This window comes from Chlorocebus sabaeus, chromosome 19, assembly GCF_047675955.1.
Source record: "Chlorocebus sabaeus isolate Y175 chromosome 19, mChlSab1.0.hap1, whole genome shotgun sequence".
NCBI lineage: Eukaryota > Metazoa > Chordata > Mammalia > Primates > Cercopithecidae > Chlorocebus > Chlorocebus sabaeus.
In genome coordinates this window covers 9332209-9357536 of record NC_132922.1, presented here as the reverse complement: position 1 = coordinate 9357536, position 25328 = coordinate 9332209, and the positions used below count along the sequence as shown (strand labels likewise).

Here is a 25328-nt window from a genome sequence, read left to right as displayed (position 1 = left end):
TCTAACCACTGCTCCATACTCCCTTTCTCATGCCACTTTGCTTTCTATCTGCTGGTATCCCCACTTCAGTTTTAAGGGTAGGGACTTCCTTAATCTGGATCTCCAACAGCCTCCAACACAGCATCATCTAATTATGGTAAAAGACCTATTAATTGTTTGTCAAGGACGGCTGTGACAGAAGAACCCACTTCGTTGTCCAGTCTGGCCTAGGTACTTGACACACATTATTTCTGTTCTCAACAACCCCTGTGGGTTGTTACTCTCCATCTCTGCCCCCCACCATTTTGCAGGTAACAAAATTGAAGGTCAGATTGGGGAAATACCCTAAGGCCATACATGAATTGAATGACTGACCCCACACTCAAGCCCGTGTCTCTCTCACTCCAGTGCCTCCCAGGGCTTGTTCTTGTGGGTTTCTTCTGGGCTCCATGTTAGAATCACCTAGGAAGCTTTAAAAATGATGGACACCTGAGCCCTACTCCCAGCAATTCTGATTCAAGCGGTCTAGGCATTGCTATTCAAAATGTGGTCCGTGGGCCAGCAGCATTGGCATCACCTAGGAGCTTGTTAGAATTCCAGCATCTTAGACCCCACTTCAGACCCACTGAGTCAGAATCGGCCATTTAACAGGATCACCAGGGGACTTGTGTGCCCGTCAAAATGTGAGAAATACTGGCCAGTTCCCCAGCAGGTGCCAGAGTGCAGTCAGGACGAAGAATCACGGTCCCCGTCAATATAGGACCTTGTATTTATTCTTGGAGCTTTCAGACCGCTGCTCAGTGGAAAAGTGATAGATTTTTCTTTAGTCTGTAAAACACTTCCACCTTGCTTTCATCAGGTGTGAAGGAGAGCTGTCATAGAGATTTGCTTTGTTGTTGTTTTTGTTTGTTTTTGTTTTAGACTGAGTCTCACTCTGTTACCCATGCTGGAGTGCAGTCGCATAATCTCGGCTCACTGCAGCCTCCACCTCCTGGACTCAAGCGATTGTCCTGCCTCAGCCTCCTAAGTAGCTGGGCTGACAGGTGTGCGTCCCCATGCCCAGCTAATTTTCGTATTTTTAGTAAAGATGGGGTTTCACCATGTTGACCAGGCTGGTCTCGAACTCCTGACTTCAAGTGATCCACCTGCCTCGGCCTCCCAAAGTGCTGGGATTACAGGCGTGAGCCACTGCGCCTGGCATTTTTTTTGTTTTTCTGAGACAGAGTCTCACTCTGTCATCCCCAGGCTGGAGTGCAGTTGCGTGATCTCGGCTCACTGCAAACTCCGCCTCCTGGGTTCATGCCATTCCCGTGCCTCAGCCTCCCGAGTAAGGAGTAGCTAGGACTATAGGCACCTGCCACCACGCCTGGCTAATTTTTTGCATTTTTAGTAGAGATGGGGTTTAACTGTGTTAGCCAAGATGGTCTCGATCTCCTGACCTCGTGATCCGTCCACCTCGGCCTCCCACCTCGGCCTCCCAAAGTGCTGGGATTACAGGCGTGAGCCACCGCGCCCGGCCCTTTTTTGTTTTTTTAATTTATAAAAAAAAAAAAAATTTAAAAGATGGGGTTGCCCAAGCTGGTCTTGAACTCCTGGGCACAAGTGATCCTCCTGCCTTTGGCCTCCCAAAGTGTTGGGATTACAGGCCTGAGCCACTGTGCCCAGCAAGAGGTTCGCTTTGAGATAATTGACAGAAGAGTATTATTCACCATTTAGTTTTTGCATTAAACAATTAATAACAACAACAAAATACTCTTTAAGGCACTGGGAGTTTTTTAGATTTTAATTTTATCATTAAAATTGACAACTACAACAATATTTTTCCTTTGCTTATTTTTTTTCCAAACTTGCTTAACCAGAAAAGTCCAATAATTTTTTTTTTTTCATTTTCGTTTTCTTTTTTTTTTTAAGTCCAATAACTTTTAACATTTTCCAGATTAGTACAGATGAGGATTGTTCTCTGTTTTCTCTTTTTTGTTTGTTTGAAACGGATTCTTGCTGTATTGCCCAGGTTGGACTGCAGTGGTGCGATCTCGGCTCAGTGCAACTTCTGCCTCCCAGGTTCAAGTGATTCTCCTGCTTCAGCCTCACGAGTAGCTGGGATTACAGGCGCCTGCCACCATGTCCAGCTGATTTTTGTATTTTTAGTAGAAACAGGGTTTCACCATGTTAGCCAGGATGGTTTCAATCTCCTGACCTTGTGATCCACCTGCCTCAGCCTCCCAAAGTGCTGGGATGACAGGTGTGAGCCACCACGCCCGGCCTGTTCTCTGTTTTCATTGTTGCCGCAGAGCAGGTCTCAACAAGGTAGGGGGTGGTCAATTTTGTACCCTAGGGCCCATTTGGTGATGTCTAGAGATATTTTTGGTTGTCATAACTTGGCTGGGGTTGGGGCTTACTGTTAGCCAATGGGTAACCAGGAATACTACCAAGCATCCTGCAGCGCACAGGGCAGCCCCACGACAAAAGAATCCTCCGGCCCAGACAGGTTCACGGTGCCCTGGCTGCGAAACCCTGACACAGAGAAAGAGGGCAGAGGTGAGGCTATGCTAAAAAGAATTATATTCTAGCCGGGCGTGGTGGCCCATGCCTGTAATCCCAGCACTTTGGGAAGCTGAGGCAGGTGGATCATTTGAGGCCAGGAGTTTGAGACCAGGCTTGCCAACATGGTGAAACCCTGTGTCTACTAAAAATACAAAAAAATTAGTCGGGCATGGTGGCAAGCACCTGTAATCCCAGCTACTCGGCAGGCTGAGGCAGGAGAATTGCTTGAACCCAGGAGGTGGATGTTGCAGTGAGCTGAGACCATGCCACAGCACTCCAGTCAGAGTGGTGTCTCTGGTGACAGAGGAAGAGACTCTGGCTCAAAAAATAAAAATAGAAAAAAAAAAAATTCTAAGAATTTTTTAGAAGGCCAAGGGACTTGCTGGGGGACTCTTCTTCCACCTTGGGTTGCTGACAGAAGGAGTCTAAGTGTGTTCTTGAGAACTGGATCTGTGTCATCTGGAGAGCAGAGGGACAGATGGACATGAAGACCCATTTTGTCATCCTTAGTTAATCCTCAGGGACATTCAGTGATGAACTCATTCTAAAACTTCAGCATCATTAGCTTTTTTATATAGCTTCAATCATTTGCTTCCAAGGTCTTGGGTTTTTAAGCCCATGTGCTATTTGTTGTCTCCCTCGGGGCCCAGAAGGAGGGGCTGTGCTGCCTGCAGTGAGTCATTGCCTGTACACCAGTTTTGGCAGTGCTGCCGCAATCGGCGCAGGCCGTACCTCAGGCTAGTGCTATTTTTATTCGTAGAGATGCTCAGAATCACCAGTCTGCTGTTGCCAGCAGATCCAGCACCTTAGGGAATTTTTTTTTTTTTTTTTTTTTGAGGTAGGGTCTTGCTGTGTTACCCAGGCTGGAGTGCAGTGCAGTGGTTCGATATGGCTCACTGGACCCTTGACCTTCTGGGGTCAATCCATTCACCACCTCAGCCTTCCAAGTATCTGGGACTATAGGCACATGCCACCATCCATGCCTGGCTTCTTTTTATATTTTTTATAGAGGTGGAGTTTTGCCATGTTGCCCAGGCTAGTCTCGAACTCCTGGACTCAAGTGATCCATCCGCCTTGGCCTCCCAAAGTGCTACGATGCTGGTCGTAAGCCACCATACCCAGCCGGGAACTCTTACTTTGAAGAGGTTGGGTAAACTTAGGGGTGAGGGACTGGAACCCAGCTTGCAGAAGGAAGTTTCTCTGCCTTCTCAGCATGCATATTGATGATAACAATAACGATAAATGAGAAAGGACGAGGTGGCTCACACCTGTAATTCCAGCTCTTCGGGAAGATCACTTGAGCCCAGGAGTTCAAGACCAGCCTGGTCAATATAATGAGAACCCATTTCTACTAAAACAAAATAAATAAATAAATAAAATTAGCCAGTGTGGTGGTACATGCCTGTAATCTCAATTACTCAGAGGCTGAGGTGGGAGGATCGCTTGAACCTGAAAGGTTTAGGCTGCAGTGAGCTACAGTTGTGCCGCTGCACTCCAACCTGGGTGACAGAGCAAGACCCTGTCTCAAAATAATAATAATAATGAAAATGGAACATTTCACCATGTGCCGGCCCCATTCCAGGTTCCATGTGTGGAGAGACTGTGTAGATTAGTGTCAGGAGCACAGCTGTAGGGCCACACTGCTGCCTCTTCATGGTCCAGCTGTGCCCCTCGCTGACTTCGCGGTCTGGAGCAAAGCTACTCTGTCTATCTGTGCTGCAGCTTCCTCATCTGTGCTGTGAGGATAAAATGAGTTTTATACATGAAAATGCTTAGGATAGGCCGGGCGTGGTGGCTCAAGCCTGTAATCCCAGCACTTTGGGAGGCCGAGATGGGCGGATCACGAGGTCAGGAGATCGAGATCAGCCTGGCTAACATGGTGAAACCCCGTCTCTACTAAAAAAATACAAAAAAATAGCCGGGCGAGGTGGCGGGCGCCTGTGGTCCCAGCTACTCGGGAGGCGGAGGCAGGAGAATGTCGTAAACCCGGGAGGCGGAGCTTGCGGTGAGCTGAGATCCGGCCACTGCACTCCAGCCTGGGCAACAGAGCAAGACTCCGTCTCAAAAAAAAAGAACAACAACAAAAAAAGAAAATGCTTAGGATAATGCTGAGCTGAAAGTAAATTCTACAATAACGCTGGTCTCTAGTGACAGAAAGCCCATCAATGGTGGCAAAGGGGTGGGAGGGAGTTACCAAGGGTTGGGGAAACTTGAAGGAGAGATGGATATGGTCCATATCTTGATTGTGGTGCTGGTTTTTACAGGTGTATACAGTGTCAACACTTAGCAAATTGTGTACTTAAATATGCAGTTTATTATATGCCAATTATACCTGAATCAAGCGGTTTAAAAATGGAGCGCTATAGAAGTGCAAGCTGTTATCTCATCCCAGCGCAAGCCCTGGACTTTAGAGATGGGCTGGCTGAGCTCACTGATGACAGCAGTTGCTTATCTTGTTAAATAGTGGCTTCAGTAATAGGTCCGATTTGGGCTTTTTTGTTTGTTTTTATTAGAGACAGCATCTCACTCTGTTGCTCAAGCTGGAGTGCAGTGGTGTGATCATGGCTCACTGCTGCCTTGATCTCCTGGGCTTAAGTGATCCTCCCGCCTCAGCCTCCTGCATAGCTGGGACTACAGGCACGCATCACCCTGCCTGGCTTTTTTTTTGAGACGGAGTCTCGCTCTGTCGCCCAGGCTGGAGTGCAGTGGCGTGATCTTGGCTCACTGCAAGCTCCGCCTCCCAGGTTCACCCCATTCTCCTGCCTCAGCCTCCCAAGTAGCTGGGACTACAGGCGCCTGCCACCACACCTGGCTATTTTTTTGTGTTTTTAGTAGAGACAGGGTTTTACTGTGTTAGCCAGGATGGTCTTGATCTCCTGACCTCGTGATCCACCCACCTCAGCCTCCCAAAGTGCTGAGATTACAGGCGTGAGCCTCTGCACCCGGCCTCATTCTATTTTTTATAGAGACGTGGTGTCACTCTGTTGCCCAGGCTGATCTTGAACTGGCCTCAAGTGATCCTCCTGCTTTGGTCTCCCAAAATGCTAAGATTACAGGCGTGAGCCACCACACCAGGCCCCAGGTCAGGGTTTAACTCAGAGCTTCTGATTCCCAGTCTGAAACTTTTTTCTGGGCCTCAAACAATAGGACAGAGACGGTTGGGTGTGGGTCAAACTCTGCTCCTCCCTAGGAAGGAAGTCTCAAGCTTGGCCTAGGCTTTGAGAATTCTCGGGGGCAGAGGGTGAGGTCCGACAGGGGCTGTTGTGGCAGGCAGGGCGGCTGATCTGTTGTGTGGGTGCAGCCAGGAGTCAGCGGGAACGTTGAGCCTGGTAGGGAGAGTGGACCCGCACAGAGCTCGGTCTAGATGGGTGGGAGGCTTGGCGGGAGAAGACGGTTGAGTCCTGACAGGACTGGACCCCAGGGCAGGTTTGGATTGCCATTTGGGCTCTGAAGAGGAAGGGAGGGGTAGAGTCTCCGGGGAAATGGGGTCTAGGAAGAGGAGGAGCAGTGAGAGGCCGGTGGCAGTGACCGGGTCTCTGTTCTTGAAAACTGACAGATACTCCTGTCTATGTCCAGAGCTAATGGGCAAAGCTTTAGTGTCATAGTTGGTTAGCCAGGCATCCCAGGCCTGAGGTGTGGAGGGTTGGAGATGGTGGACGGGGGGACAAGTAAAGGGGATGCTGGTCCTGATTCCCTGCGCCTTAGTGGGGCTGAGGGCACAGAGGGAAGTAGCGAAATCTATCTGTGAACTTGGTCACTCTGCTGAGCCTGTTTCTTCTTGGTGGTTTTGTTAAATGGCGAAAATGATGAGATATGCATGTTACGGGGACTTAGATCATAGCAGTTACTATGCTGGGAAAGCCAGGATCCTTTGAAAAGAACCAGCGCTGCCCTCCTGTGATGTCCTTCACTTACTCACCAAGTAATTGTGGAGCACCTAACAAGTGCCAGGTGCTGCGGGAGGTGAGGAGGTGGCACACTGAGCAGGACCCAGCAGTCCCCACCCAAGTGGAACGTGAGGTCCTGAGTTCAGGCTCACTGACCCTGGCCACTGTTGAGGTTGCCATGTGGACTGAGAGGGAGAGGCAGGGTGGGAGGAGGCCGTGCAGCTGGCACCAGGTCACCCTTTTGCTCTTCTCCCACCAGGTTGAACCGGCCGCTGACCCTCTCGGAGAAGATCGTGTATGGACACCTGGATGACCCCGCCGGCCAGGAAATCGAGCGGGGCAAGTCGTACCTGCGGCTGCGGCCGGACCGTGTGGCCATGCAGGATGCGACGGCCCAGATGGCCATGCTGCAGTTCATCAGCAGCGGGCTGCCCAAGGTGGCCGTGCCGTCCACCATCCACTGTGACCATCTGATTGAGGCCCAGCTCGGGGGCGAGAAAGACCTGCGCCGGGCCAAGGTGAGTGGAAGGTGGCCTTGGGGGCGGGCAAGTGGGCAAGACTGGGTGAGAGGCCTCACTCTCACACTGGAGCAAACCAGGGCATTGCCTGCAAATTCTCACAGTTCTTTGGATTGGTCTGCTTTTAAAACTTGAGTTTACTTTTTACTCTTTCTAAAACTACCACTTGCTCATTGTGTTAAAAAATACAGAAGAAGGCCGGGCGCGGTGGCTCAAGCCTGTAATCCCAGCACTTTGGGAGGCCGAGACGGGCGGATCACGAGGTCAGGAGATCGAGACCATCCTGGCTAACACGGTGAAACCCTGTCTCTACTAAAAAAATACAAAAAACTAGCCGGGCGTGGTGGCGGCGCCTGTAGTCCCAGCTACTCGGGAGGCTGAGGCAGGAGAATGGCGTAAACCCAGGAGGCGGAGCTTGCAGTGAGCTGAGATCCGGCCACTGCACTCCAGCCTGGGCGACAGAGCCAGACTCCGTCTCAAAAAAAAAAAAAAAAAAAAAATACAGAAGAAGCCCAAAGAAAGTAAAAGTCATCCTTGACTTTCCCACACTACACGTCCTTTTTCTGTCCTGTTGGAAGATGATTGAATCCTGCCAGGTGCTCTGGAAGGGGCCCTGCAGAGCCCTGCAAGGGGCTCTGGAAGGAGTCCCTGTCTGCCTGAGCAGTGAGGGGCGCATCTTAGCACAGTTTGCCAGCATCCCATCTGCACCCACTCCCGCTCTCCTCTGACCTTCCGAGGACCCTGTGCGGGAGGTAGGCCTGCTAGGGTCACTATTTGTACATTTGAGGTGGCAGTGGCACCATACTTGGGTTCTGTAACTACATGAGGGCACGATTAGGGCTCAGCGCTGATCTTGGCTCCCACTCTGGTGCTCTCTCACTGAGGAACCTTCTTTGGGGACCATTCTTCTGTGAGTTTCGCTTAACTACATGGGGGTGGCTGTATGCCACGCGGAAGCTTTTCCCCACCCTTCTATGAAATCGAGTTCCTGCTCCTTCTCCCAGGCTCAGCTTGTGGGAGTCTACTCTTTGTGGCAGCCTACTCTTGGCAACAGCGGGCCACTCTCTCCCAGCTCTGGGCCTCTGCACTCTCCAGCCCCTGCAGTGGGAGTGAACCCCCTCACGGGGAGGGGTATTGGCAGGAGCTGAATGCTGGCAGAGCTGCGGCCTATGGGCATGCGATTGAAAGTGCTCTGGCTCCCGGGGTCAGCATGGCTCAGAGCCTCCCAGACCCATGGGAAACACTCAGGGCGGCGCTCTCACTCAGGCCCTCTCTTCTACCCTGGCCCCCTGGTGTGTGTCCTGGCTCCACAGTGGCTCTTTCCACTCAGCTGAAAGGATAGTCCTGCCTGCCGGCTGGCGGTTTCCACATTAGCAGCAACGCTGGTGGGGGTCATGTTACAGGAGCTCCCACAGTGCCGGGAGCTGCACATGGCCAGGAACGTGGGTCCTCTTCAGCCCTGGGGACAGCTGCCCACAGCAGGGCCACTGCCTTCAGGGGCTGGCCCTCTGCTTGCTTTATGGGCTCAGAGTCAACCTTCTGGAGATGAGATTCATGGTCATAGGATTCAGAGCTCATTCCCTCATGTATTCAACAAATTGAACATTCTTCATGTGTGCCAGGCACTGGGCTAGGTACTGAGGTTCAGTGTGTTCAAGTCAGGCAGGGGCCCTGCCTTCAGGGATCTGCTTGGAGGGGTGGATGCTAAACAGTGGCCGAGGTAGGTAACTGCAGATCTGGGTGTGTGTTAGGAAGAGAAAGTGCAGGACTTGGTCAGTGTAAAAAAGAGGTCTAATTTAGATGTTGGGGGAAAGAGATAGCTTCTTTGAGGATGTGACAGATAACCTGAGGACTGAACATATGAGTTGCATTGACTGGAGCAAGAATATGCTAGAAAGAACAGCATTTGCAAAGGCCCTGGGGCAGGAAGGAACTTGATGCTTTTGTGGCAGTGAGAGGGGGACTGTAGTGCTGGAGCTCTCTGCGTTTGGAAGAGCGGGTGGTGTGAGGTGGGCAGGGGCAGCCAGGGACTTGAGGGCTCTGGGAAGGGCTGTGATCACCATCCTCAGAGTCCTAGAATGGTTTAAGCAGGAAAAGAGTATGGTCTCTTTTTTTTTTGAGACAGAGTCTTGCTCTACCCCCAGGTTGGAGTGCAGTGACGCAATCTCGGCTCACTGCAGTCTCAGCTCACTATAACCTCTGCCTCCTGGGTTCAAGCAATTCTCATGCCTTAGCTTCCCGAGTAGCTGGAATTACAGGCACTCACCACCATACCCAGCTAATTTTCATATTTTTAGTAGAGACAGGGTTTCACCATGTTGGCCAGGCTGGTTTCAAACTCCTGACATCAGGTGATCCACCCACCTCGGCCTCCCAGAGTGCTGGGATTACAGGTGCGAGCCACCATGCCTGGCCTAGAATATGGTCATCTTTACATGTATTTGTAAAGTGTCCCTCTGGCTAGGGCTCAGAGAGGCAGTGACCTGTTTAAGGTAACAGAATCAGAGAGGGATCCAGACTGAGTCCAGGCCGAGACTCTGGCACCAGTCTGGGGTCCTCCCACACCCCTTCCTCACACTCAACACAGACGTATAGGCACATGTGCCCAGACACAACCACAGCCTTCTGTCCTGGATACCAGTTTCATAAGTGACTGATTTGTAAATGAAAAAGCTGGTGTATTAATTATTAATTGGAAAGAGACTGCTCTGGAAACCCACGTTCTTTGCCATTCTCTTATCTGGGGGAGCCCAGTGGGCCTTCAGAGGACGCACACTGGTCTGGAGTTTCAGTGAAGGGGTGTGTGGTTTGAGTGTATCTTGTCAAGGGTCTGAGGGCGTTGGCTGGGGTCCCTTCTCAGAAGCATGGCTCTCCCATGCCAGAGGCTGGCAGGTCCCATTTCCTAGTTCCTCCTTTGAGGCTCAGTAGAGTCCACTAGAGTCCCACCCTTTTGTCACTGGGGTCAGTCTCACTTGTCCAGGGACCTCCCATGTCTTCCAGATAAATCCTGGCCTCACATCTACCGTGCAGTGGGCCCTTCCCTGTCCCCCAAGGAAGCTTCCTTCGGATTACAGGCAGGATGGCTACAGCCCATGTCATCATTCCTTTTGCTGAAACCTCCTTTTCAGAACAGTGGTCCATTTGACAGCCTTCCATTTGGGCCCATCACATTAGCAAGAATTCAGCACTTCTGACAGCCAGACCCCAGTCCAGGGGGCTCGCTCAGGTGTTGCCTAAGTCTGGGATCTCCAGCAAGCTATTTCAAAAAAAGCCTCGGGGGGTTTTGTTTTGGTTTGTTTTGTTTGTGAGAGGAGTCTCACTCTGTCGCCCCAGGCTGGAGTGCAGTGGCGAGATCTCGGCTCACTGCAAGCTCCGCCTCCCAGGTTGATGTTATTCTGCTGCCTCAGCCTCCCGAGTAGCTGGGACTACAGGCACCCGCCACTACGCCCAGCTAATTTTTTGTATTTTTAGTAGAGACGGGGTTTCACTGTGTTAGCCAGGATGGTCTCGATCTCCTAACCTCGTGATCTGCCCGCCTCGGCCTCCCAGAGTGCTGGGATTACAGGTGAGCCACCACGCCAGGCCTGTTTTGTTTTTTTGAGACAAGGTTTTGCCCTGTCACTCAGGCGGGAGTATAATGGTGCAATCTCAGCTCATTGCAGCCTTGAACTCCTGGGCTCAAGTGATCCTCCTGCCTCGGCCCCCAGGTAGCTGGGACCACAGGTGCACAGCTAATTTTTATTTATTTTATTTTTATTTTTATTTTTTGAGACAGAGTCTCGCTGTCTCCTAGGCTGGAATGCAATGGCATGATCTTGGCTTACTGCACCCTTTGTCTCCCAGGTTCAACCAATTCTCGTGCCTCAGCCTCCCGAGTAATTGGAATTACAGGTGTGCGCTATCACACCTGGCTAATTTTTGTATTTTTAGTAGAGAGAGGGTTTTGCCATGTTGCCCAGGCTGGTCTTGAACTCCTGACCTCAAGTGATCTACCTGCCTCAGCCTCCCAAAGTGTTGGGATTACAGGCATGAGCCACCATGCCTGGCCACTGCGCCTGGGCCACGGCCTGCCTCTACACTGTTGGCCTCGGCTGGGGACTTGAGTGCCACAGGGACTCTTGGCAATTATTTAGACCAGTCCCTTCTCCAGATAAGGAAACTGAGACCCAGACTAGGGCAGGGACTTGTTCCAGACCCACCACCCTGGCCAGGTGTCACAGAACTGGGGCTCCATCTCTGCTCCCCTGTCTTTCTCTCTGGCACTGCTAGTGGAGACTGGGCCAACATCCAAGCTCTTTGAAATTATTTTTAGAAGGTCTCTAAGAGAGGGCCTGTCTCCAGTGCCAGCATTTCAGAGTCAGAAGGGAGGCTAGTGGGGTGGGGAGGGCTTGGTGAGGGTCACGTGGACACAAACCATGTTGCTAACACCCGATTATTGATTTGTCTCAATAGGACATCAACCAGGAAGTTTATAATTTCCTGGCAACTGCAGGTGCCAAATATGGCGTGGGCTTCTGGAAGCCTGGATCTGGAATCATTCACCAGGTAAAGCTGGGCTCAGCCTGCCGTCCCAAGAGCCCAAGCCAGAGAGTATGTTCCAGGCCTATGGGGGCAGGGGGCTCGAGGCCCAGGGGGGCTGAGGGGAACTGGATGACATCTCCATCAGCTCTTATGGTCTTCCTCCTTTGTTTTGAAACTGATTTTCATTATGTCATTATACGTTCTCATTTTCTGGGTGAGAAGTTAAAATAATCCCTCCTAACCACCCAGGTAACCAGCATGTTAAGTGCGACATGTTTCTTTCCACATTGTCTTCTGGGCGTGTATTCAAGCATCTCTATTCCCGTAAACTCTCATACAGAACATGGTATTATTTTGTTTTTTTTCACAAGTGTCACCCCTTGTGGCATGCATCGCTGACATTTGATGAACCCATACTGTGTGTCAGGTACTACTAGGCTGAGCACTTGAAAGAAAGATATTCGCCATGCCCTGTGAGGTAGGTGCTTTTACTGTCCACACCCTACAGAGGAGGCAGCTGAGGCACAGAGGGACAGCTGGCTGGCTAACTGTGGAGCCAGGACATGTGGGCAGGAGGGCTGGCCTGGAGCAAGTGCCCCGTGCCACCGTGCTGCTCTGCCACCTTCCTCACCCCCAGAGCTCTTTCTGCTTCTGCACGTGGTGCGCTCCTCGGATTCATTTTGGCTCCCTCATGGTGTTCTGTAGAGTGGAGGTACCATAGGTCATGTGGCCATGTCAGCCAGGGACTCTTCTGAGGTGTCCCAAGGATGGGTCTTCTTTTGGTGGACAGTTTCATCTCTGGAAGTGCAAGTGTGAACATGTATGTCCTGGGGAGGTAGGTGCTTCCCTTTCTTCCAAGGGCACTGTTACAGACCACTGACCTGGTTTGTGTTCATTTACATCCACCCTGTATGTATGAAACCTGCCTCTTCGCATCTTTGCAAAGTGACCCTTCCCCCCACCTCATCGCAGACCTCACTGTCCGGGCCTCCTCAGGGTGTGCTGAGCAGGCTGTAATCTGACCCCGCATGAGTCCCCAGCACTGCCCTGCTCTGAAACCAGAGCCAGCAGGGGATCACTCCTCTGTCCTACCCAACCGTCACTCTTGCCAGGAAGGGGCTACCTGGGAATGGCCATTCGCAGCGGCCTGTGGGGACTAGAAAGCCCCTCTCTGCAGCAGGGTTAGGGAGTCAGGCGGACCCAGCCTTGGCTTTCTGTTAGGAAGGGCGCTGCAATGCAGGTGTCTCCCTTTCTACCTCAGTACAAATGCCCAGACCTTTATGGCAGCTCCTGGGCCAAAGTTGGGAACCGTGAGTGATGGCAGCTCACACCTGCCACCGGCTGGCTAAGTATACAGCCTCATGTGTTTGTTTCTTTAAAAAGAAAATGCCCAGGGGCCATGGGAGTACTTTGCAGCTTTACTTTTCTTCCTGCCTTGATGTCACGTCATCAGCAGCCTCAGTCCACTAGGTCCAACCCAAACCTGAACCCCTTTCCCTCCGAGGAGTGCTCTGGCCCTGCTTGGCCCGCAGACCTTCCTCCACATCACAGCTTTCTGGTTCCTCTGTGGATCCTCCCCAGCCCTTCCCGTGCCTGGCACAGTGGCTTCCAGTGGGATCCTCTGTGGGATCTCTTCACATTATGTTCCCAGCATGTGCCAAGTGCTTTCTGCACTGGATCTTGTGCTCTGTGGGGACAGGGACTGTGGCTTACTTATTCCTCTCTAGCTCTGGGTTTGGGACCAGGTCAGTACAGAATAGGTCCTTAATGTACATGTGTGTTGTGTGGATGCACGGCTGAATTTCCAGGTGTAGTTCTAGGCATTAGTCCTTCTTCCCAGCCACAGACTGGGGAGCTTACTGTCACGGCCAGCGTCATTGTGACACCTTCTGCAGTCCTCATGTCCTCGGATGTGGACCACGTGTGTCTACACCATGTAGACACCCCGAATTCTGTGTGCCCAGCCTTCATGGATCCAGCTTTTACAACCTTGAGGCTCTTTAGGGATGTACCAGTCTTAAATCCTTGTACATGGCAGCAGCAGTTCTTCGCAGCCAGCTCTTCCCTCTGCATCCCCAAGAGACAAGACCCTTTGCACCTTAGAGTCTGCTGGGCAGATCTTGGCCTGAGGCAGAGGCCCTGGGGTTTCTGTAAGATGTCTGGGAGCACTGGTGGGTCCTGAGAGTTCACAGAGCCTCTCAGACCTCTCATCTTATGTGTTCTTCCCCACATCCATGGGTGGGGCACTAACTCCATCTGACAGATGAACGGCAGAACCTCAGGTGAAGGCTTTTGCTGCAAAACAATAAATAAAAATGTCGCCTCCCCCAGGCACTATTCCATGCCTCATGGACAGGATCTCATCCAGTCATTAGTGATGCAATGATGTGAGCACGATTGTTAGCTATTTTTTGATAGGGAAGCTGAGCTCGGAGAGGTGAAGTGACTTGTCCAAGGTCCCACAACAACTAGTACATGGTAGGGCCAGACCTCAGACCCCCGCACAGGATGCCTGGCTCAGGGCTTGCCCGGCAGTGTCCTGCAGCTTCAGTGGGCTGGTGCCTCAGAGGTGCCTGGGCCACACTCATTTGTTGACCCTATACCTCTGCTGCCTTTCTTGTCAAATGTTTTGGGGGAAGTGCTCCCCCCAGCTGGGAGGAGAGCCTCAGTGAAGGGAGTGCTGTGAAATGAGACAGGTGATGAGGCAGGGTGGCGTTGTCCCTTGAGCAAGTCACAGAGGTTCTCAGAGCCACCTCCAGATGCTGAAGTGAACGAGGCATCACCTATTCTTTGCAGTTGAGGAAAAATTAATAGCTTTGTGCACCCATTGGGGCCCCAGGACTTCTTCCTCAGGGATCTTGTGGGGCTGGAGTCAGCTCCTGGAAGAATTGCTCACCCCGATGAGAAGCCAGGTGGGGACTCTCCACACCCAGGATGAGGCCGGGCCTGGGCCCATCACAGGACAGTTTCTCTGGTTCTTGTCACATCCTGGGGTCATGGTGGTGTGGGTGTTTGGTTACTATGCTACAAATGAGGAAACTGAGGCATGGGGCAGCATTCAAAAGCCCAGGCCATATAGCAGGAACTATCGGAGCTACTCAAGAGCCCAGGCCACCTGTCTCCCAAGGCTCTGACTCTTCTTGGCCACCCTGGAGACCGTCTGGATTAAACGGGACTGCTTCCACCAGTCTATCCTGGGAGAGTGGCTGGGCGTGGTCGGGAGGCCCAGGGTCAATGGGGCCATTTTGTAGACCCCTTTTGGGCCCCATCTCCATTCTCGGCTGAGGGCTTCTAAATATTAACATCTTGGATTATTTTTCAGATTATTCTGGAAAACTATGCATACCCTGGGGTTCTTCTGATTGGCACTGACTCCCACACCCCCAATGGTGGCGGCCTGGGGGGCATCTGCATTGGAGTTGGGGGTGCCGATGCTGTGGATGTCATGGCTGGGATCCCCTGGGAGCTGAAGTGTCCCAAGGTGAGGGTGGGGAGGGACTCATTCTGGGCTGGATTCGGGGCGGTGGTTGGTGGGGATGAACAGGGGATGAACAGGAGACGATGGGACCCAGGAGGAAAAAGGGAACAAATCAAACTCGAATCTTCTGGGAGGGAGGCAGAGACCAGTAAGCAGCAATGGGAATAGCAGCGGGCCCATCCTGACTTTGTGGCTGGCACAGGCACACAGGGCCTCTGACAGCCGCCTCACCCCCTCCTGTCCAGGTGATTGGCGTGAAGCTGACAGGCTCCCTCTCTGGTTGGACCTCACCCAAAGATGTGATCCTGAAGGTGGCAGGCATCCTCACGGTGAAAGGTGGCACAGGTGCAATCGTGGAATACCACGGGCCTGGTGTAGACTCCATCTCCTGCACTGGTGAGGAAGGCAGCCAGGCGACGTGGCCCCTACCCTGTGCTGGGCCTCATGGGTCTCCAGTTGGGAGTAGAAGCAATGAATGGCCTTCCCTTGAGAATCTGTCTCTTCCGTCTGGGGACTTGGAATAGACAGAGGTAGAAGGAAAATTGGAGACAGCATTAGAGATTGTCTAGTCCACACCCTCATTAAACAGATGAAGAGGCTGAGACCCCCGTCAAGGCTGCCAGTGTCTTCCTGTGGCCACACACAGTTAGGAACCAAGTCAGCTCCTGCGACTGGGCCCAGGCCATAGCACTAGGCCACCTTGGGTGATCTAGACGAATCCAGAGAGGACAGAGGCAGTGGTGGGAATGGGCAGAGCCAGGGCTTCATTCATGAAGCAGCTGCAGGCCCACATTCTCCCTTGGCTGAAGTTTGAGCCTCACATACTTCCCTTGGATTAGAGATTGGTGCCTGTCATCCTCCAAGACCAGGTGGGAGCTGGCTGCTCCCTGCCTGTCAGTCCTGGTGACCTGGCCTCGATGCCTGGCCCTCAGAAATCCAGGGAGACTTGCAACAGTCCAGACTTCCCAGCTGCCTGCCTGGGCTCCCTGGCAGCCCTGCAGAACTCTGGTTCCCCTGCAGTGATGGGCTCACTCCCGCCACGGGACTGCTCAACCGGGAAGTTGGTAACAGGCCCCTACCTCCGTCCTAGTGGCTCCTGAGGCAGGGGGCCTGGTAGCAGCTGGGGTACCTGTGAGCCCCACCAGTTCTGTGACGCTTTGTGGTCCAGACAGTGTGTATCATTTCAGTTTTGTTTTTGTTTTTGTTTTTTGGGACGGAGTCTCACCCTGTCGCCCAGGCTGGAATGCAGTGGTACAATCTCGGCTCACTGCAATCTCTACCTCCCGGGTTCAAGCGATTCTCTGGTCTCAGCCTCCTGAGTAGCTGGGATTACAGGCGTGTACCACGATGCCCAGCTAATTTTTTTGTATTGTTTTGTTTTGTTTTGTTTTGAGCCGGAGTCTTGCTGTGTCACCAGGCTGGAGTGTAGTGGCGCGATCTCGGCTCACTGCAACCTCCGCCTCCCAGGTTCAAGCGATTCTCCTGCCTCAGCCTCCCAAGTAGCTGGGACTACAGGTGCATGCTGCCACACCCTGCTAATTTTTGTATTTTTAGTAGAGACGGGGTTTCACCATGTTGGCTAGGATGGTCTCGATCTCTTGACCTCGTGATCTGCCCACCTTGGCCTCCCAAAGTGCTGGGATTACAGATGTGAGCCACCTCGCCAGCCTGTTTTTTTTTTTTTTTTTTTTTTAGAGGAGACGGGGTTTCACCATGTTGGCCAGGCTGGTCTCAAACTCCTGACCTCAGGTGATCCGTCCGCCTCGGCCTCCATCACTGGAAAACTTGAGACACAGAAAAATGTCTCCACCGTGGTATGGCTGAAGGAGGGCGGGCCACCAGGCAGACAGACCGAGACCCGAATGCCAGCATCTTCCTTTATGTGCTTTATGGCATGAGCTTGAATCTCTCTGAGCCAGTTCCTCCCCTGCCAAAAAGAATAGCAACTGGGCAGTGTCTGGCCAGGTCAGCCTTCAGTACGTGGTGTCTGTTTGGTCTCTTGAGCGACAGGCCCCAAACTTGTAGCTCAGTGTGTGGGGGCTGAATCTTCACCTGAGTCCTCTTCACTCTACCCAGCAGCCGTCCTGAGCTGGGGCCCTGAGCTCTGGTCCCCATGGCCTCCCCTCACTGGCCCAGGTTTTTACCCAGGGCCTCAAGGAATGAGTCGGCCCGCTATCACCACATCTCTCAGCGGGGAGAAGTGATGCAGCTCCCTGGTGTGAAGATGCGGGTGACCGTGTAGCAGGTGCATGGGACCGTGGCCTGACCACCAGCCAATGCCCAGAGCTCTTTTGCTCCACAGGCATGGCGACAATCTGCAACATGGGCGCAGAAATTGGGGCCACCACTTCCGTGTTCCCTTACAACCACCGGATGAAGAAGTACCTGAGCAAGACTGGCCGGGCAGGTGAGCTGGCGGGGGCAGGCCTGTGTGGGTGGGACAGTCACATGCCTGCTCCTCCCCAAGACAGAGCTACGCCTTTCCCTGTAGGGCAGGGGCCCTTAACCCAGTGTCTCCAGACAGGCGTCTGAGGCTCTGAGAAAGCCCTGAAGAGGTGCGATATGTTTCTGAGTGTCTGGAGCTCTCTCCAGCTTCTAAAGGGCCTGGTGTCTGAGTTCAAGATAGCCCCACCTCAGGATGGGAATTTCATTTTCCCTGGAAGGTGGCTGAATGCCCGCCCTTCTCGGGCTGGTCCCTGCTGTCCACTACAGGAAGCTCCGGAAATGACAGGGATCACTTCTGTTGATAATTCCTGACCTAACGGGAACATCTGGAAGGAGAACCACCTTCCCAGCCTCCCCTGACAACTTCCTGAGGCTCTAGCTTGGCTTCTTTGGAGCTCAGAGGGCACTGGCACCTGTGAAGGGTGGTGCGTGGGGGGAGTGAAGGAGGAGCCAGAGACCAGGGCCTGTGGGGAGAGCCGTAAGCACGTGGAATCCTTGGAAGGCCCTTCCCTTTCCTTAATGAGTGACTGCTGCTTCAAAACCCAGCTCTTCACTTCTAGGACACCCTCCCCGGCTCTGAACCTTCGCTGGTGCTCCTCCTCTGTGTCACCGTGTCCCTGACAGCTCCTGCACTAGGGTGTGAGCTCTGTAAGGGCAGGGACAGCAGCCTTGGTTTCTTCATTGGCCTAGTCAGCGCCCAGGGCCTGGTGTTTGGCAGGTGTTCAGGTGGGTGGTGAGTGAACGCTCGAGAACAGTTTCTGTTTCACGTGCTCCATCCCAGTCCCTTGTTGATTTCAGACATTGCCAATCTAGCTGATGAATTCAAGGATCACCTGGTGCCTGACCCTGGCTGCCATTATGACCAACTAATTGAAGTTAACCTCAGTGAGGTGAGGAGACAGTTGGGTTCAAGAAGTTTCTTAGAGTAGGGGGGAGCAGGGCGGGTCCTGCCTAAATACTGAGGGCCGGGCAGTGGTTCACACCTGTAATCCCAGCACTTTGGGAGGCCAAGGCGCGTGGGTCTGTTGAGGTCAGCAGTTCCAGAACAGCCTGTCCAACATGGTGAAACCCTGTCTCTACTAAAAAAAAAAAAAAAAAAAAAAAATACAAAAATTAGCTGGGCATAGTGCCATGTGCCTGTAATCCCAGCTATTCAGGAGGCTGAGGCAGGAGAATCGCTTGAACCCGGGACACAGAGGTTGCAGTCAGCTGAGATCGCACCACTGCATTCCAGCCTGGGTGACAGAGCGACACTGTCTCAAAAAACAAAAAAAGCAAGTCACCTCAGTGACTCGTGGGCCCCTGGGTGCCTCAGGCTGGAGTGAGGGGTGGGGAGGGGGAGACACAGCCACGGGGAGAGCAGAGGTAGTTCTGGTTGCTGAACCAGAAGCGAATGTCAGTTTGCCACCAGCTCAGCTTTAGCAGAAGCCAAGGTTTCACCCTGAAGGGTTTTTGTTATCTGAGTTCAGAGGCACCCTGAGACCCACAGATCAGAGCACGTGTTTGCAGAGCCAGAGGAAGGGCAGGCCAGAGGATCCCGTCTGCAGGAGTTCACACCTCGGCTCTGCCACTTAAGTTTCATGGCCTCAGTCACACATGTGGCCTCTGTGGGCCCCTTGCCCCATCACATGTGGAACCTGCAACAGTCGTGAGGATTGAATGAATTCACGTAACTAACACTGATGGAGGTTTACTGCATGCTGGGCACACAGCTGAGTGCCTCGCATTTACTGATGATTATGACATGTAAAGCATCTGGCCTTAAGTCCGTTTTTGTCATAAGATTTCAAAAGCGGCCAGGCAAGGTGACTCACACCTGTAATCCCAGCACTTTGGGAGGCCGAGGTGTGTGGATCACGAGGTCAGGAGATTGAGACCCTCCTGGCAAACACGATGAAACCCTGCCTCTACTAAAAAAAATACAAAAAAAATTAGCCAGGTGTGCTGGCAGGCACCTGTAATCCCAGCTACTCGGGACACTGAGGCAGGAGAATGGTGTAAACCCGGGAGGTGGAGGCTGCAGTGAGCCAAGATCGCGCCACTGCACTCCAGCCTGGGCGACAGAGTGAGACTCCGTCTCAAAAAAAAAAAGATTCCAAAAGCAACATTGAATGGGAGATAATGAACTTAGGAAGACGACAGCCTTGATTCATTCCATTCCTCTGCTGTCTCCTAGCTGTGTGAACTCGAGCACAGCATGTCACTTCTGAGCTTCAGGTCCTTTATCTGCAGAGCAGAGCTGAGCCCGGCCTTGCAGGGCTGGAGGGAGCCCAGGAACGAGTGTGTGCAGACCCAACTGCTCAGGTCTTCCCTGTGATGAGGTTTCAGTCAAGAGAAAGTCGTTGGCCTCTCTGTGGGGACGTGGTGAAGCAGTGAAAGAGGCTGGCCCCGCTTCAAGGTTTCTTCCCTCCTCTCTTTTCCTTGCATGTTTGTTTCTTCAGCTGAAGCCACACATCAATGGGCCCTTCACCCCTGACCTGGCTCACCCTGTGGCAGAAGTGGGCAAGGTGGCAGAGAAGGAAGGATGGCCTCTGGACATCCGAGTGGGTGAGCACCTTCCACCCCATCTGTTTAGCAGGTCTCAGGGCCAGTGGCTCTGCCCAGAGCTGTAGACAATCACCTATGCCTACTGTGTGGCACTTGCTAAGGTGGGCAGTTTCTGAGATGGGTTTAGTATTGAGAAATTATTTTTTCGGCCAGAGGTAGTAGCTCATGCTTGAAATCCCAGCATTTCGGGAGGCCAAGGCAGGTGGATTACTTGAGTCTAGGAGTTCAAGACCAGCCTGGGCAACATGGAAAAACCCTGTCTCTTAAAAGAAAATGCAAAAATTGGCCGGGCACGGTGGCTCACACCTGTAATCCCAGCACTTTGGGAGGCCGAGGCGGGTGGATCAAGAGGTCAGGAGATTGAGAGCATCCTGGCTAAAACACGGTGAAACCCCATCTCTACTAAAAATGCAAAAAATTAGCTGGGGGTGGTGGCACATGCCTGTAGTCCCAGCCACTCGGGAGGCTGAGGCAGGAGATTCGCTTGAACCCGGGAGGCAGAATTTGCAATGAGCCGAGATCGTACCACTGCATTCCAGCCTGGGTGACAGAGCGAGACTCCGTATAAAAAAAAAAAAAAAAAAAGAAAAGAAAGAAAATTGGCCCAGTGTGGAGTCGCATGCCTATAGTCCAAGGTACTCAGGAGGCAAAGGTGGGAGGATCACTTGAGTCCTGGAGGTCCAGGCTGTAGTGAGCCGAGATGGTACCACTGCATTCCAGCCTGGGCAATAGAGCCAGACTCAAAACTCCAGACTCAGGCAACAGAGCCTGTCTCCAAAAAAAAAAAAGAAAAGAAAAGTTACTTTTTTTGGCAGAAAAGAAAAATATGTTTATTGTAGAGAATATTCACAATCAAGAGGAATTTTTAAAACTCCTAATCTCAACCCCCAGCCAGGAGCAAGCTCTTAGGAGCTCTTGGAGAGGTGTGGTGTGTTTCTGTGTATTATGTGCATAGATTTCTCTGTTTTACATTTTACATCACCCTTGCTGCTTCATGTGACTTTTCATGCTTTACACATGCAGACACCCTGGCATGCCAGTCACTGGCATCTGCTGCTGCTGGGTACAGTGTGGCTGTGAAGCGCATGGAGCCTGGAGCCAGATGGCCTGGGCTTGAATCCTGGCTCTGCCACCTAATAGCTGAGTGACCCTGAGCAAACTTCTTCACTGTCAGTGTGTGGGTCCCCATGTGTAAAACAGGAGTCGTGATCGTACTGACACCTTGAAGGTGGTGTTGGGCCTATTGCTGCTATCACCAGTGAAAAAAATAAATAAAAAATACAGTTGTCGCTGGGCGCGGTGGCTCATGCCTGTAATCCCACCAGTTTGGGAGGCCGAGGCAGGTGGATTATGACGTCAGGAAATCAAGACCATCCTGGCTAACGGTGAAACCCCATCTCTACTAAAAATACAAAAAATTAGCCAGGCATGTTGGCGGGTGCCTGTAGTCCCAGCTGCTGGGGAGGCTGAGGCAGGAGAATGGCGTGAACCCAGGAGGTGGAGTTTGCAGTGAGCCAACATCGCGCCACTGCACTCCAGCCTGGGCGACAGAGCGAGACTCCGTCTCAAGGAAAAAAAAAAAAAGGGAAAGTAAATTACTGAATTAATAAAAGAAACTATCCTGGCTGGTTGCATTGGCTTTTGCCTGTAATCCCAACACTTTTTGGTGGTGGTGGTTTTTTTTTTTTTTTTTTTTTTTTTGAGACAGAGTCTTGCTCTGTCACCCAGGCTGGAGTACAGATGGTGTGATCTCGGCTCACTGCAGCCTCTGCCTCCCAGGTATAAGCAATCCTCCTGCCTCAGCCTTTCATGTAGCTGAGATTACAGGTGCCTGCCACCACTCCTGGCTAATTTTTGTATTTTTAGTAGAGATGGGGTTTCACCATGTTGGCCAGGCTAGTCTGGAACTCCTGACCTGAAGTGATCCACCTGCCTTGGCCTCTCAAAGTTCTGGGATTACAGGCATGAGCCATTGTGCCCGGCCAATCCCAACATTTTGAGAGGCTGAGGCAGGAGGATCATTTGATCCCAGGAGTTCAAGACGAGCCGGGGCAACATGGTTGAGACTTCGTCTCTACAAAAAAAAACTTGTAATTAGCCAGGTGTGGGGTTACTCACCTGTGGGTCCCAGCTACTCAGGAGATTGAGGCAGGAGGAGTTGCTTGAGCCCCAGGAGTTAGAGACTGCAGTGAGTAAGCCATGACTGCGCCCTTGCACTCCAGCCTGGGTGACAGAGCAAGACCCTGTCTCAAAGAAAAAAAAGAAAGAAACTGTACACACAATGCGATGTTACTCAGTTTTTATAGACTTTAAAAAGAACTCTTACCGCCCTAATTATAAAACAATCTTTAAAACCCAGAAAATACTAGAAAGTATAAAAGAAGAAAATTGGCATCTCCTATCAGCGCCAGCCCATCAGGGATGGCTGTTCGTATGTTCATATGAGCCCTCTGACGTGCCTACACATGTACATGATATTGCTGTAAAAGGGGTCATAGTACTAATGTGTTCAGTGTCATGGCCAATGACTGCAGTGTCTTTCTTCAAATCATGCCAAGTAATGAGTAGCCTGTCCTTTATTGCTGGGTATTTCGGTTGCTTCCAACTGGTCTCTGTTAAAAAGTCTCTGGCCCAGCCCAGATGGTGAACTCTTTTGGCCAAGTCTGGATAATTTGAGGTCAGGTGGAGACCTCTGCTCACAGTCTCCTCCTGACCCTTAACCCCACCACCCACAATGCACCAGGTCTAATTGGTAGCTGCACCAATTCAAGCTATGAAGATATGGGGCGCTCAGCAGCTGTGGCCAAGCAGGCACTGGCCCATGGCCTCAAGTGCAAGTCCCAGTTCACCATCACTCCAGGTTCCGAGCAGATCCGCGCCACCATTGAGCGGGACGGCTATGTGAGTGCCCATATCCCCCTGCCTATCTCCCTGACTCCATGCTGAGTAATGCCTCTAGGTGGCACAAGCCCACAGGCCTGTTGGGCCGGGGCTGGTGCAGGTCCCAGTGGCTGCCCTGGGGTTCCAGTATAGCACTTCGTCCTGCAGCCACCAAATCACCCCTTCCCATCAGACTCTTACCTGCCCTTGACATTCTGTCTTCCTCTTTCCCTGGCAGGCACAGATCTTGAGGGATCTGGGCGGCATTGTCCTGGCCAATGCTTGTGGCCCCTGCATTGGCCAGTGGGACAGGTAAGAGGCACATCTTTTGACAGGACAGCCCCTTGTGCACAGGGTATGGAGCCCCAGAAGTTGGAGGAGGAATTATTGAGATTGAGAGAAGAGACTCCAGCCAAGATCTATAGCTCCAGGGACTCTTGCCCATTAGAAACCTCTGGCAGACATGCCTGGAAAGTGGGGCTGGGTGAGGAAGAGCCCTGCAGAGGCACTGGGGGGGCCACTTGGCTAAAGCCTGGGCTGGCGGGAGGAAGCCAGCGCGGCCTTACCCTAAGGGACACAGCAGAAACTCTGATGGAGCCGTTTGAGAGGAGGCAGTGGCTCTAGGTCAGAAAACTCAGGCCTTGACCGAAGCCTTGCCTCTGCCTTACGTGTGGTTGCAGGCTGGGCCCAGTGATCCTGAGGTTCCTTTCTGCTCTGCGTGTGGCCCAGGGAGGAGGCAGCCCTGGCAGGGCATCTCCATTTTCCCTCGGTAGGAGCTAGGCTGGGCTGCGCTGCAGGAACCCAGCTTACCTGTTCTCGGCACAGGCCAGGTGACAAGGCCAGATATCCCTAACGCTGTTCCCTCTGACCTGGCAGGAAGGACATCAAGAAGGGGGAGAAGAACACAATCGTCACCTCCTACAACAGGAACTTCACGGGTCGCAATGATGCGAACCCTGAGACCCATGCCTTCGTCACATCCCCAGAGGTAAGATCGCCCAGCTGCGCATGAGCCTGGGACGGCCTCTGGGGGCTCCTGGCGGGTCAGAGGAGGAGGCAGGAGGAGATGGGGACTGGGGCCAGGGTTGACATCACAGGGCAGGGGTCATCCAGGTGGGAGCCAGGAGCCACAGGTTTTCCCAGCCCCAGGCGCATGCTTGGTGCTTCCTGCCTGGGGCTCCCTGGGTCGTGGGATTATGAGATATTTATTTAGTGGTTTGTGCTTATGAGCATGGAATTTGGAATCTCACTCACTGCGTAGGACACATCCCAGCCCTGCCTCTAACTCGCTGTATGAGCGTGGCCAAGTCACCTACCTTCTCTGTGTCCCCATAATCCTTGGGATTACCTGGGAAAGTGTGGGACACATGCAGTTTCCGACTCCAGGTGGGAGTTCCACAAACTCGAGGCCTTGCCATTGTTCCCATGGCCAGAACGAGCCTTGCTCTTGGCGGTGTTCGGCCCTGGCCGTGACTGGCACGTGGCCAGGCTCTCTTGACTTGGTTGTTTACCTGCGTGTTCTACAAATACTTCTTGCTAAATGGATGGAAGAATGGCCCCTTCCATGTTTTTAGCGTCCTCCGCACTGAGGGGCTTTGCATCACAGCGGCACTTCTGCGCCAGGCGCCTGCTCCCTCCAGGACAGCTGTGAGGACAGAGGACAGCACTGCCGGCCTGGCCCTGCCAGGATGGGCGAGGCCACACTGCCCTTGGCTTCCTGAGTCCTCTGCAGTCCCAAGGCCCTGTGGTCCCAAAGATCGTCCGCAGCTCTGGCCTCTGAGGAACACAGGGGTCTGGGGAGAACATGGAAATTTCCTGGGTTCCTGTTTCAGTTTTGGTCTAGGCTTCTGGTGGGTGCAGGAGACAGGAGTGTCGACTGGTGCTGACCAACATACTGACCACCTCCATTTCAGATTGTCACAGCCCTGGCCATTGCGGGAACCCTCAAGTTCAACCCCGAGACCGACTACCTGACGGGCACAGATGGCAAGAAGTTCAAGCTGGAGGCTCCAGATGCAGATGAGCTTCCCAAAGCGGTGAGCGCCCGTGCCCCCTGGGGGCTCTGCTGGTTGCTGTGTGACCACAGCACTTCCTTCTCAACCTCACAGCACTTTCTTCTCAACCTCACAGCACTTTCTTCTCAACCTCACAGCACTTTCTTCTCAACCTCACAGCACCTCCTGTGCAGGCAGGGAGGGCGCTGCTAGTGAGAAGGGAGCAGCTCTGTTCCCTGGGAAGGGAGGTGGGGCTCGGGGAAACTTGCCTTCTGAGAGTCCGTCCTTGTGGGAACTGAGGACTCAGCACCCCACACATCCCCATCCCCTGCTGCAGGAGTTTGACCCAGGGCAGGACACCTACCAGCACCCCCCCAAGGACAGCAGCGGGCAGCATGTGGATGTGAGCCCCACCAGCCAGCGCCTGCAGCTCCTGGAGCCTTTTGACAAGTGGGATGGCAGGGACCTGGAGGACCTGCAGATCCTCATCAAGGTCAGCAGCACGGGGATGGCATGACAGCCCCACCCTGCCAGG

The 25328-nt window shown here is 52.7% G+C and overlaps 1 protein-coding gene and 1 long non-coding RNA gene across 4 annotated transcripts in view; one reads left to right on the top strand and one right to left on the bottom strand.

Moving 5' to 3' along the window:
* The window catches only part of ACO2 (aconitase 2), a 60959-nt gene that overhangs the window by 32057 nt on the left and 3574 nt on the right, over positions 1-25328 (top strand). For all 3 annotated transcript variants that reach the window (XM_007975912.3, XM_073006677.1, XM_073006678.1), the window contains 12 exons: positions 6670-6928; positions 11381-11473; positions 14772-14930; positions 15173-15323; positions 17230-17334; positions 18171-18262; positions 19814-19919; positions 22663-22820; positions 23038-23111; positions 23676-23787; positions 24713-24835; positions 25131-25286. In XM_007975912.3, coding sequence (XP_007974103.1) covers positions 6670-6928; positions 11381-11473; positions 14772-14930; positions 15173-15323; positions 17230-17334; positions 18171-18262; positions 19814-19919; positions 22663-22820; positions 23038-23111; positions 23676-23787; positions 24713-24835; positions 25131-25286 — 1588 coding nt within the window. The remainder of the gene's footprint in view (positions 1-6669; positions 6929-11380; positions 11474-14771; positions 14931-15172; positions 15324-17229; positions 17335-18170; positions 18263-19813; positions 19920-22662; positions 22821-23037; positions 23112-23675; positions 23788-24712; positions 24836-25130; positions 25287-25328) is intronic.
* LOC140709080 (uncharacterized) lies at positions 20588-23087 on the bottom strand. Its single transcript, XR_012089448.1, has 3 exons — positions 23001-23087; positions 22038-22162; positions 20588-20687 (listed from the first exon to the last, which is right to left on the bottom strand). It is a non-coding gene; the product is annotated as an uncharacterized lncRNA (long non-coding RNA).